The sequence below is a fragment of the Abramis brama genome (genome assembly GCF_963993115.1).
Source record: "Abramis brama genome assembly, chromosome: 1".
NCBI lineage: Eukaryota > Metazoa > Chordata > Actinopteri > Cypriniformes > Leuciscidae > Abramis > Abramis brama.
The window spans coordinates 71,422,526-71,435,338 of record NC_139963.1 but is presented as its reverse complement, the minus strand read 5'-3'; the positions used below and the strand labels follow the sequence as shown (position 1 = coordinate 71,435,338).

Here is a 12,813-nt window from a genome sequence, read left to right as displayed (position 1 = left end):
GTAGGAGCGGCTGCAGTGAGAGGAGGAGTGAAAAAAGCGCAGGCAAGCCGGACACTTCCTGAATCTCGTTGTGTTGTTGCTGGACTGCAAACGTCAGCAATGGAAGAGATCGCGTTCGTGTTCTTTATCGCAGACTAAGTGGATGCAGTTGAAATACCACTTTTTTTACACGAAGATGGTTATGATGAAGAGAATCACCGAAGGTGAACAGTGCTCATTACTTAAAATGGCTTAACGTTATTCAGCAAATAATAGGGATATAAATCTATCTGGTCTAGAGTGGTATGTTGCAACTTGCATCTAATAAAACTTATTTCGTGTAAAAAAATAAACAGCCTAGACTGCAGATAATTCAGCACCAAATAAAAGGATTTCATTAAAACGTAAATGATGCCAATGGCAAGTTGCTTTTGAGAGACAGAGAGAGAGGCCATAAGAATTTTTTTTTCTCTCCTAGGAATGTCCCTAAAATTCCTCACTTTGTTGAGAATGTGGTCAATTTGTACAGTCCTTCTGAGTTTCAAAGTCATTTCAGACTTTCTAGAGGGCATGTGGAGGTATGTAGGCCTACATGGTGTGAGAAGCAAGCAATACATCCTGTTAGGAATTAGTGATCGACCGATATATTGGCCGGCCGATATTTGCGTTTTTATTTACGTGTATCGCATCGGCCGATATGCGGCTGCTGCATTCGCCGATAGTTTTTTCCCGGCATTATTTACAGACAGGCGTCCACAGGCAGCTCTGTGTTGCTGGAGACGCTGCACTGCCCCTCCCCCACTAGCAGAGTGCTGGAATCTGCTCTTCAAGACAACGATAAGTTTTAAACTTCCAAAGCATCTTTTAACTGTTTGACTTAGCTGAAATATTGCCATACACTTTGAAAGTGGAAACACGTAGCTCTATATGTTCTTGCAACTATAGCTAAGCAAGTTTGTGGGTCCAAATGGAAAACGCGAATGCCTCTATAAAACTGCTTGCCTTTGTATTTAGGGAGCTGCAAACAGCTACGTTGTACGCTATTCCTATGCATACGGTAGCTGTTACGAACACTGGTCATAGGATTAAGTAATGCCGACGTTGTTCCGTACTATTTGTGGGAGTTTTATTCAGTGACCACCTGGCAGAGGTTTGGACGCGTGTGGTGTGTGTCTCTCCAGTGTTTCCCACACATAGACTAATTCGTGGAAGTGCGCCACAAAATCAACACCGGCCGCCACATATTGCGTTTTTTGCGGTCGCCAAAGCGAATTTTTATCCCGCCAAAACCTTATTTGATCACTAAGTGATGTTGATGACTGAAAACTGCGCTTGTGACAGGTCGCATGTTGCTGAAAGAACGAGCAGAGAAAGAGAGAGAGCACCCCTCCCCGCGGGCATATTAATCAAAATCAACTGAGAATTGACATGATGGTTGCGTCTGAACCAATCGGACACACACAATTCATTTATTTAATGAATAATCCAGCAAACTCACTGTGAAACTTTCACCAAAACTTAACATCCCCAAATGAAGCTAACACACTGGCAGGACGATGTCTTGTTACAGGAAACACAAAGAGTTTTACGACCCAAAAGAATGTGACCGCATGTGGAAGAGAGAGACAATGGGAAGACAGAAACTCTCTGCAAAACAGACTCTCAGACAAAAAGCTTATAACAAACAAACTTAAACCGCAGCTCAATAGATAGAAACAGCAGCTTACCGGTGGCGCATCTCTCCTGATGAGACAACTTGCCAAAACTAGTACTCGCTCCCGCTTATAGCCCGTGCTCATTCATTACTGGATTCTAACACACCGTTTTGGGATTTTACTGGTCCACGTTTCAACTCTTGACTGGCCTGTGCTTCAATCAGGTAAGTGAACCTCCCACCCATTAACCTGCGTTACATTGCTGTTGAACACCCGTGACGTAGTGAACGCGACAGTGATTGTTCTGACTTCATGAAGCCTCATGGTGTGAATGAACTTCAAACTGACTAGAACAAACTCTTTGAAATGTATATATGATACTGGATATGAAACTGTTAATAATGTAGACAGACAGCAATCTCATTCAATGTCAGTCATGTGTGCAGTGAAATATCATTTATTAGGCATTTAAAAGCTCTATTGAGAAAATGAAAACATGGAAAGCTCAAAAAGCAAATATATCAGGATACTTCATGACTTTCAGAACTAAAATTATTCCTAATTAAAGCAGAATCAGCAGAAAATAAGAAAATGGACAATAACAATGAGATGTTGATAAAATGAGTAAAGAGTTTAATCAATAATTAAATGAAGTAATCCGCACCAAACAGTGCCTGAGGATCGAGAACGCAAATCCTGAAACAGGCTCAAGCTGCAAGCCCTGAAAAATGCTGGAAAAAAGTTCTCTCTGTGCAAACTTCAAAAATGCAAACCCGCGAAAACGCAGACGGTGTGCACACACGCATCACGTTTAGTCCATAGGTATGTTTTTTTTTTCAATCCACTTTAAGTGTGTAGTCCAGGAGACAAGAATATAATAAACTTTACTATTTCAGCTACAATCTCCACTTTACTGAGTTCATTATCATAAAGTGCAGGTGTGTCGAGAGACAAGCTGTTCTCTCATCATCATCATCTCCAGATTCAGATATGGATCCAGTAGATCTGGAGAATCCACTTAAGCTTCTTGTTTCTTCTCAACTTTAAGCCTCTTTTCTCCCAGAACAGTATTTCCTGATGAGCTTTTCCCAGAGCCGGTTCTGCCCATCAGAAGAACCCGGATCATCTGGACTGGAGCCGGTCACAAACATCTCTGAAAGAGACAGAAAATATGGAGTATGAATATATAAATAAGGCAGACTCAACTTTATTGTATTCTTCGGGATATCATTCATGAATATCATCAGTACATTAAATATTCATCAGCTCGGCAGGGGTGGCTGGCCAATAGAGGGCGCTAGAGCGTTATTCATTTATTTAGCATTATTTATTTTATAAAGGTATTTGTAAAGGTAAAAAATGCACTGGAACTATATCGATTTAAGGGGGCAAATATTGCCCCTTACTGAAAAAGGAGTGACTGCAGAAAGTAATACAGAGGTCAACGTTAGGTTAAAGATACAAACAAAGAGGGATTCAAACAAACAACATATAATAAGGTAGAATTTACAGACTGTGAGCTGAAGAGTAATATTCAGAGAAGAAAAAGAGGTTTTTGAATGAGAGAAGGGTGGATGCTTGACGGATATCCTGAGGAAGAGCCACAACGCTAAAAGACCTGATGGCTCCTATGGTTACCAGACTATTGAAACTGAATATGGCACAGCCCCACCTAAGATAGTTTTCACCAGCCACCACACTTACCGATTCGTAAGTTTCTTAAAAGCGATCGTACGACTGATCTTAATATCACAGTCTGTTTCCCAAAAGCATCGTGACTTAAGTAGCACTTGAAAATCATCGTAGATCTACAAGTGCTCTGGAGTAATGAAGTGCAATGTGATCATAATATAAGGTTTTGATTGTACTTTATTACTCGTTTTTTGTTTAATGTATTAATGAAATAATAAAATGGGCAGAAAAATCACAAAAATCGAAATAATTTAATCTTATTTAATTTTTTGTTCATTCATTTAATTTAGATTATAATTATTAAAGATGTAATATGCTTCAAAGACTGGGGAAAATAGGGATGAACTAAAAACATGCTGAAAGGACTGGGAGATGGCAGATGAAACTGATAGTTCCTCTGAGTATGAAGGACCTGAGGTTGAGTTACCCCTACTCCTCCATGGATGCAAAAACCACCACAAATGCCATCTGAAGCTAGCCTGGGAAAACCCAGACTACTTCCGGCGAATTTTAATTCTCTCTCCAGGATAGTCTGGAGAAGAGCCCATTCAAACTCATTACTGTGCCGCTGAAATCGCGGCACCAATCAGAAATGTTGGGGGAGGGATTTACATGATGACGATAGCGCAGCGACGCTGAAGGAGATTTCATTACAAAGATGGATGCCGCCGTGGAACATCTCTCGTTCGAATCTATTATCGCGTCTGTTTTGAGTGATTTAAACTTACAGTTTTTGTTAAAACCGGAGCAAAAAACAACAGATGTTTCTCCGTCGCTCTGCATACGTCATCTCCTTCATCGATCAGATTGGTTTTAAGACTATCCAATTGCGCCCAGAGGAATTTGAGCTACGTCGTTCGGTGACGCCCCTTTGGAAATGATTTGTCTACATAGCTTCCCCAGACCCAACACTCAGTTTCAACTGAGAAGGGTCTGGTTTTAACCAGGCTAATCTGAAGCACTTTTTATTGGTCTATTGCTAAGTATTGGCCTATTCTTCCTCTTCTGTGAGAAGGGGGGACTCATTGGGCCCAGTACCTGTTTTAGGGCTGCAGCTATCGATTCTTTTTGTAATCGATTAATCTAGCACTTAATCGATCGATTAATCGAGTAATCGGATACAATTTTTTAGTGTGTTTTTAAACAACCAAAACAAATAATGCATAACGAAAATGATGTGGCTGAAAAACTCCAACATTTGGCTCCAAAACTAAGCCTATTTATTGTAATGTTTACCCATTTAGTGTTTATAAGTGCCAGTGCCAACAATTATATAACAATACAGTTGAGTCAACTTTATACTGTAAAACATGTATAACATGTAAAACTATGAATACAAACTTAAATAGTAAAGGCCATTTGGCCTTAGTTTTGTCTTCTTAATACAACATTACAAAAAAAAGGACTGCACCTTCTGCAAATTACCCACCGGAGAACAAAAATAAATGAAATGAATATAAAATATCAAGCCCAACAGGTACACAATGTATACAATTTATATAAAAAAATAAGTGTAGCGTTGAAAAGGGGAATGTTTTATTGCAAATATGCATTTTGTTAAATAGAAAAAGAACAGCATTTTGTTTTTCACTTAGGCTAGTTGAAGTATATTAGCACGTTTTGTAGTATTATATTTTTTTGTTATTTAAAATGTTCTATGCTCAATTACTTTGGTAGCCGATTATGTTTTCCCCAAAAGTACGAGTGGATTTGGAGAAGCAAGCTGGTGGGGAGTTTCATTTTTTGTTGTTGTCTGTAACTATTTGGTAGACGTGACAAACAAGGTCTCGCAAAGACTGCAATACAATATTTGTTCCTCCATCACGTCCCGGTGTATACAGTGAATGCATGCTGAAATTATTGTTGCGTGGCTACATAAAAGTTTAAGCATATGTGATGCATTGCCGCAATTGGTCTGACTGGCGCGTGAGAGAGACGAGGGTGCGTGTGTGTGTGTGTGTGTGAAGTGGTTCTTTCGTTAGGCTATACGTTTACTTCTTAAAAACATCAAAGCTAAACATCATATCTAGTCAAACTGCATCACGACATAACTACAAATACAGTATGGGATTAAAATCAGCGAACATCAATGTAAGCTTAGGCACGGGCGGAAATATTGCCGCTGGGTCAAAAAAAATGCGGGGGACAGAATCGTTACCTTGTTTCAGCGACGCTGAAAGGAAGCAATCCCAAACTTTAGACATTCTCTGCCATTTATGGACATCTACTCTCTGCCAACGCTCCAAATAAATTCAAAATGTATCACGTGCTATGGTGTGCTTCCTGAACATCGAACAACGGTCCGTGTGAAATTAGATCCCTGCGCATATAGCATAGGAATTTAACGAGGCTTCGAGGCATAGTTTTTGCCTCGAGGAATTTTTGTAATCGAGTAAATCGAGTAACTCGATGAATCGTTGCAGCCCTTACCTGTTTTGTTAAATGCTGTCCTCTGCAGTGCCCTTTTCCTTTTAGCAAGTCCTGACACTTCTTCCTGACCTCCTTCCCTGATCTTTCAATGCCCCTATTTGAAGTCAGTATTGTAGCAATATCCTCACAGATTTTTTGATTTTTTGTTTTTGTTTATTTGTATGACTGCCGGTTTGACTTTATGACAACTGGTTCAGCCATTTTGATGTAGGTTTGTGCATTTATAGATTATTGGCCTCGTAGAAAATGCACATCAAATGAAAACAATTAGGCTGAAGAGGGTATTTCGTCAGGCTCCTGAATACGAAAAACCTGCCCTTAAAGAGATGCGAGATTACATAAGGGAGCGCATAAAAATCTTGCGCCGAGCGGAGTGCCAGCGAAGGGATAGAAGGAGGCGGGAAAAGGAGAGAGCCAAGTTTACAAAAAACCCCTTCAAGTACCTGTCAGGGCTCCTTGGAGTTAAAAGATCAGGAGTGTTAACCCTCTGAGGTCTGAGCTGTTTTCTGGGCCCTGGAGGTGTTCTGACATGCTCTGACATTTCTGGTTATTTCTGTTACTTGTGACATTTTCATGGCTAAAGTCTAATTACACTGTATTCAGCACAAACTCTGCTACAATAATATATCAGCAGCATGTATGTAAAAGTTTGTAGTTTTGAGATAATGACATTTATGCGTGGTTTTTGAAAATACAAAAAAAAATTCTCACTGAAATAAGGCCATGAAACCCATACTGATTATTTCTTCACAAGACTTTTGAAAATTGTATGACGTAGCCTAGAATATTTGCTGCAAAACTATGTGAAAATCACCCTGACTGCTCATTCAGATAAGACAATATATTGATTTAAAAATTTTACGACGTGTTTTGTGTGAAAAAGCCTTATGCGAGAGCTCATTAATATGTAAGCTTTTCTCACCTGAGAAAGACAAAGAACCTCCCCTAACGGCCCTATTAGGAGCTATCAGGCCCCTATCATTCTGAGCAACCTTGCACAATACTGTAAATGAGGAGATTTAAAAAATAATGGCTTTTAAATTGTTTGGATTTATTTACAACACAACATAATCCAAAGATACACAACAAATGCCAAAAAAGCACTTCAAAGACAGAGACCTTTGTGCCATTCCTAAAAACATTGTACATACCTTTCATTTCCAAGATTTTCACTTTACCATGTTCACGTACTGAGACTCATGTGAATGTTGAAGTCCTCAGTGGCATCTGGGACCTGAAAAAAAAAAAAAGTGAACATACTGATATCAAGAGAAAGGCCTGCATGATTTTGGAAATAAATATTAGATTTTTCTGGTTAAAATTGCTTTTTAAAATTCCTTTTTAAAATTCACAGAATACACACACACACACACGTTTCCAACGATATATAATATAATGAACACCAGGTTTGTTGTGCCTTGTAGGCATAAGGTATATGCGCAGTGCGGATAAAATAATAATAACAATAAATAACCTATAGCAGCCTATAAATCTTCCAAAAGAAGCTAGAGAAAAATATATTGATTATCATGTTACTTCAAATGTTTCCATCCGTTATGATGATATGAAATGAGATAATAATAAAAACATGAAGCCGTTTGGTGCGTTTTGCTTTCATCCAAAATATGATACATTCAAACGCGATCGCTTGCAAAATATGATGCATTCAAACGCGATCGCTTGCAAAATATGATACATTCAAACGCGATCACTCTCAAATATAAAACATTATGGTTACCATAAACATATCTATGTTTGAGCAGATATCCACAAACACAGTAAACACGGGTCTAAATATTATAATATTCCCCATATATCTAGCAACAGTTCAGCTACAACGTGACATTTATGCAACAATAACAAACTAGGCTATGTAAGAATTTCTTACCTTATCTTTCTTGTCTTCAAATCGCGTTCTTCTTCTTCTGAGGTAGCCTAAATCCAATGTAAGCTCAGGCACGTCTTTCAAACTCGACGAAAAGTGAAGTGAAGTGTTTTGTTGTTGAGGTAACGAGCGCGTTCGCGTTCCATGTGGAGATTTGCATGTGAATATCTTTTGCGCGAGTAGGCGTGGCCAAATTAACTGTAATGAGCAAGCGTTTGAGAAGCTGGACATCTTGTTGGTTTTATACAAATTACTTAAACAGAGAATATTTGTTTTCGTTTTGAATCCGATCATTTAAAAGTACACACTTAAATGTTTATAAAGGTATATGGCTCATAAATGTGTGACAAGTATTCGCTGAGTTTTGTTTCAGTTTATAGACGTGCTCAAGAAAAAAAAGTTCACCGCGACGGAGAGGCAGAAAGCACACCCTGTTTATTTTCTTTATTTTACAAAAGCACAATGTTTTGATTTGATTGTAAGTGGACACATACAAAAGGAGAAATATCACAGATTCTTTTTTTATATTTCTTTTTTCTGTATGACCATAAATGATGGAGTAATTTAAGTTTATAGTGCTACAATGTGGAGAAAATCCGGCAAAACGCGTCGGCGCGTTTGTCGACCTCAGAGGGTTAAAGGCCAGTAAGGAGGAGGTAGAAGAGCACCTCCGTAAGGTGCACAGTGACCCAAGGCGAGAGGAAGAGCTCGACCTGGAAGGAAAGCTGTGCAGGCTAGAGGAGCCGACCATCTCCTTTGACGAGGGAGAACTCAGATGGCAGGAAGTTAATGATTTCATCTGAAAGGCGAGGGGAAGATCTGCACCGGGGCCAAATGGAATTCCGTACAGAGTTTACAAGAACTGTGATAGGCTGAGGAGACGTCTTTGGATGTTACTTAAGATAGTGTGGAGGAAGAACCATCTGCCAGACAGTTTTCTTATTGCCGAGGGCTGCTTCATCCCCAAGCAGGAAGACTCTTCCAGTTTGAAAGACTTCCACACAATCTCGCTGTTGAACGTGGAGGGGAAGGTGTTCTTCGGAATCTTGGCAAAGAGGTTGACCCAGTTCTTGATTAACAACAAGTATATCGATACCTCTGTTCAGAAAGGAGGAGTACCAGGAGTCCCTGGTTGCATCAAACATAACAGCGTCATCTCCAAGATCATCGAGGATGCTAAGAGGAACCAGGGAGATCTAGCAGTCCTGTGGCTTGACCTAACAAATGCTTATGGCACAGTGCCGCACAAGTTGGTCGACCATACACTCAGAGCCTATCACGTCCCCCAGAGGGTACAGCTGCTTCTCTGGAAATACTTTGGGCACTTTAAGATGCGCTTCACCTCTGGTGACTTCACTACCAATTGGCAGAGATTGGAGGTCGGAATTGTGACCGGATGTACCATCTCTGTGATTCTGTTCGCAGCGGCAATGAACCTCCTCGTCAAGTCAGTGGAGAAGCCTAGACGGGGAGCTGTGCTGTCAAGTGGAGTCCAACAGGTCCCAATCAGGGCTTTTATGGACGACTTGACAATAACAGCGAGGTCAGTCCCGGAGGGCAGATGGATCTTGGAAGATTTGATAGAGCTAACCACAGCAGCTAGGATGAAGTTCGAGCCCTCAAAATCGAGAAGCTTGGTCCTGAAGCGGGGCCGTGTGCAGGACCGCTTCCGCTTTGAGATCGATGAAGACACCATCCCAACAGTCACAGAGAGACCAGTAAAAAGCTTAGGGAGGTGGTACAGAGCCGATCTGACTGACAAAGCAAGCGTGAAGGAGATGCTCAACCAAGCAGAAGAATGGCTGAAAGCCCTGGAGAGGAGTGGCCTGCCCGGCAAGTACAAGGTATGGGGCTACCAACACGGCATCCTCCCAAGGCTTTTGTGGCCATTGCTTGTGTATGAGGTCCCATTGACAACAGTGGAGGCTTTGGAAAGGAGAATTAACAGCTTTCTTAGGAGGTGGCTGTCTGTCCCTAAAAGTTTTTGCTCGATAGGGCTGCAAATTGCAGGGAGCAAATTGCAATTGCCAATTACATCAGTCGTGGAAGAATTTAAGACAGCCAAAGTTCGGTTGGCCATGATGTTGCGTGACAGTGATGATCAGGCTGTGCGACAGGCCGACGTCGTAGTAAAGACGGGACGGAAGTGGAAGGCCAGCGGAGCTCTGAGGGAAGCGGAGGAGCGATTACAACATGCAGACATCATGGGGACGGTGACTCAGGGGAGGCTGGGCCTGGGAGTCATCACCCGAGCAAGCTGGAAGGACACAAGGGCAAAGGACCGGAAGGGGATGGTGCAGAAGGAGATTCGGGCTGTGGAGGAAGAAAGTAGACAAGCCAGGGCAGTAGCCATGAAACAGCAAGGCGGCTGGACCCGGTGGGAAAGTGTCAGAGGAAGATCCCTCAGTTGGAAGGACATCTGGAATATGGAGGGGCATCGGATAAAGTTCCTTCTTAGCTCGGTTTATGATGTAAAAACCTCCAAAGATGGAGACTGATAGAGGATCCCTTCTGTGTCCTGTGTAAGAGACCGGCAAACCTGGAACACATTCTGTCATCCTGTCGGGCAGGCCTGACTGAAGGCAGGTTTAGGTGGCGCCATGATCAGGTGCTGGCACAACTGGCCGATGGATTGGAGAAGGAGAGGAAGCAGAAAAGAACCAAGGCCCAATACAAAGGCCCCTGCTTCATTGGCTTCCTCAGGCCTGGGGAGAAGGCAGGCAAGGAGGACAGATGTTTAGGGATCCTAGGTACAGCAGAGGACTGGGAGATGAGAGTTGACCTCGGAAGGCAACTCAAGTTTCCGGAGGAGATTACCGTAACCAGCCTCCGACCAGACATCGTGCTCTGGTCCCAGGCGACAAGGCAGATGGCCCTAATAGAGCTGACGGTACCCTGGGAGGAAAGGATCGAGGAGGCACATGAACGCAAGCTAGGGAAGTATCAGTCCCTCATTTCTGAGAGCCAGCAGAGGGGTTGGAGAGCCTGGAATCTACCAGTGGAGGTGGGTTGCAGGGGGTTCCCAGGACAGTCACTTTGGAGGGCATTGGGGACTCTTGGGGTTAGAGGGGCAACTCGCAAGGATCTGGTGAATAATATATCAAAGCAGGCAGAGGCAGCATCCAGGTGGCTGTGGTTGAAGAGCACCGAGCGGTGGCTAAACCAGGCTGGCAGAGAGGGTGGGGGTCAGAGCTGAGTGGTGAAGTCCTGAATGACTGAGGGAGCAGATCCAGGACGCTGGTTTTGCTGTCAAGCCCCATTGAGGTGTCGTGGGCTAGTTGATGAAACACCGGTGAAGTGGGGTGCCCACTTGAAAACCCAGTGAAGCCAACAGGTCTAAACCATGCAGCTCTGCCCTCAGTTGAAGACGTCTGAGGGGAGCGACTTCTATGCTAGCCACCCACATAAGGAGCAGGACGTAACTCCTGCCAAGTGAGGTGGTTGCGATATACCCTATCGTTTAAAGACAGGCTAAACATTTCATAATACAAGCAATTACCAGCCATTCTACAAGGTGACATTTCCGCACTTGACAAATGGACTCGACTCTTAAAGGGTAACTCTCGCCAAAATCAAACCTAGGCTCTTTTTGTTAATATACCCGAGTCAAACATTCGTGCAAAAGCATAATTTGAATGGAAACTCCACTTTTAAGTTTGACCGTATTTTCAGTTTCGGTCAAAATGCCTTTTGAATGGGAGTGAATGGGGCACAACAACGAGAGCATCAAAATCGCTATTTTTAAAACACTAAGGAGGCTCGAAACAACATGAAACTGTGCTTGAAGTATCACCAGGGGCTCTACATATGAACTAGAGCATTGACAACATTGTGTGCACAAAGTTTGCTAAAAAGAAAGGTTTTGTACAACTTACACAGAAAATAATTTGTTGCTCAGCACATGAAAATAAATTACTTACCGTGATCTCAGACTGTGCTTAAGTGGTTTCTCCACTGCATGGATCTTCATGTGTAAATTCAGGTGAGTTTTAAAGGAGAAACTCTTTCCACACTGATCACACGTGTGCGGCTTATCTCTGCTGTGGATCCTCTCATGTGATTTCCAAGTTGATGACTGACTGAATCTCTTGTCACAGTGTGAACACTTGTAAGGTTTTTCTCCAGTGTGGATCCTCTCATGTGTTTTCAGATGTTCTGACAGACTGAATCTCTTGTCACAGTGTGAACACTTGTAAGGTTTTTCTCCAGTGTGGATCCTCTCATGTCTTTTCAGACTTGATGACTGACTGAATCTCTTGTCACAGTGTGAACACTTGTAAGGTTTTTCTCCAGTGTGAATTCTCTGGTGCAGTTTTAAACAGTTCGCTGTAGTAAAAGTCTTCTCACACTCAAAGCACATGTACTCTCTCACACCAGTGTGAGTTTTCTCATGTGTATGTAAATACAGCAGCAGTGAAAAACTCTTTCCACACACAGAACATGAATGCGGCTTCTCCTTCATATGAATTTTCAGGTGTTTCTTCAGCTTTGATGCCTTAAGAAATGTTTTGTCACATTGATCACATGAGAACGGCTTCTCTCCAGTGTGAATCATCATGTGATCTTTAAGGTGTGGTGACCGCCTGAAACTCTTCCCGCAGTGATCACATGAGAACGGCTTCTCTCCGGTGTGGATCCTCATGTGTAGCTTCATCTCTCTTTTTAAAGCAAAACTCTTTCCACACTGATCACACGTGTGCGGCTTCTCTCCAGTGTGGTTCATCTCATGTGATCTCAGATGTCCTGATTGTCTGAATCTCTTGTCACAGTGTGAACACTTGTGCGGCTTCTCTCCAGTGTGGATCCTCTCATGTGTTTTCAGATTTGATGAGTGATTGAATCTCTTGTCACAGTGTGAACACTTGTAAGGTTTTTCTCCAGTGTGAATTCTCTGGTGCAGTTTTAAATGTTGAGCTGTAGTAAAAGTCTTCTCACACTCAAAGCACATGTACTCTCTCACACCAGTGTGAGTTTTCTCATGTCTATGTAAATATGGCAACAGTGAAAAACTCTTTCCACACACAGAACATGAATGCGGCTTCTCCTTCGTATGAACTGTCAGGTGTGTCTTCAGGTGTGATGCACTAAGAAATGTTTTGCCACACTGATCACATGAGAACGGCTTCACTCCAGTGTGAATCATCATGTGAACATTAAGGGCTGATAATTGAC

General features: G+C 42.2%; 1 protein-coding gene across 1 annotated transcript; it reads right to left on the bottom strand.

The window, feature by feature from the left end:
* Positions 1–2,279: 2,279 nt before the first annotated feature.
* Positions 2,280–12,589, bottom strand: LOC311097754 (uncharacterized protein; the record flags this gene model as incomplete). Its single annotated transcript, XM_084137610.1, has 2 exons — positions 2,280–2,787; positions 11,562–12,589. 2 exons carry the CDS (start codon positions 12,587–12,589, stop codon positions 2,757–2,759), a joined length of 1,059 nt encoding a protein of 352 aa, XP_083993736.1. The 3' UTR covers positions 2,280–2,756.
* Between the last annotated feature and the right edge of the window lie 224 nt (positions 12,590–12,813).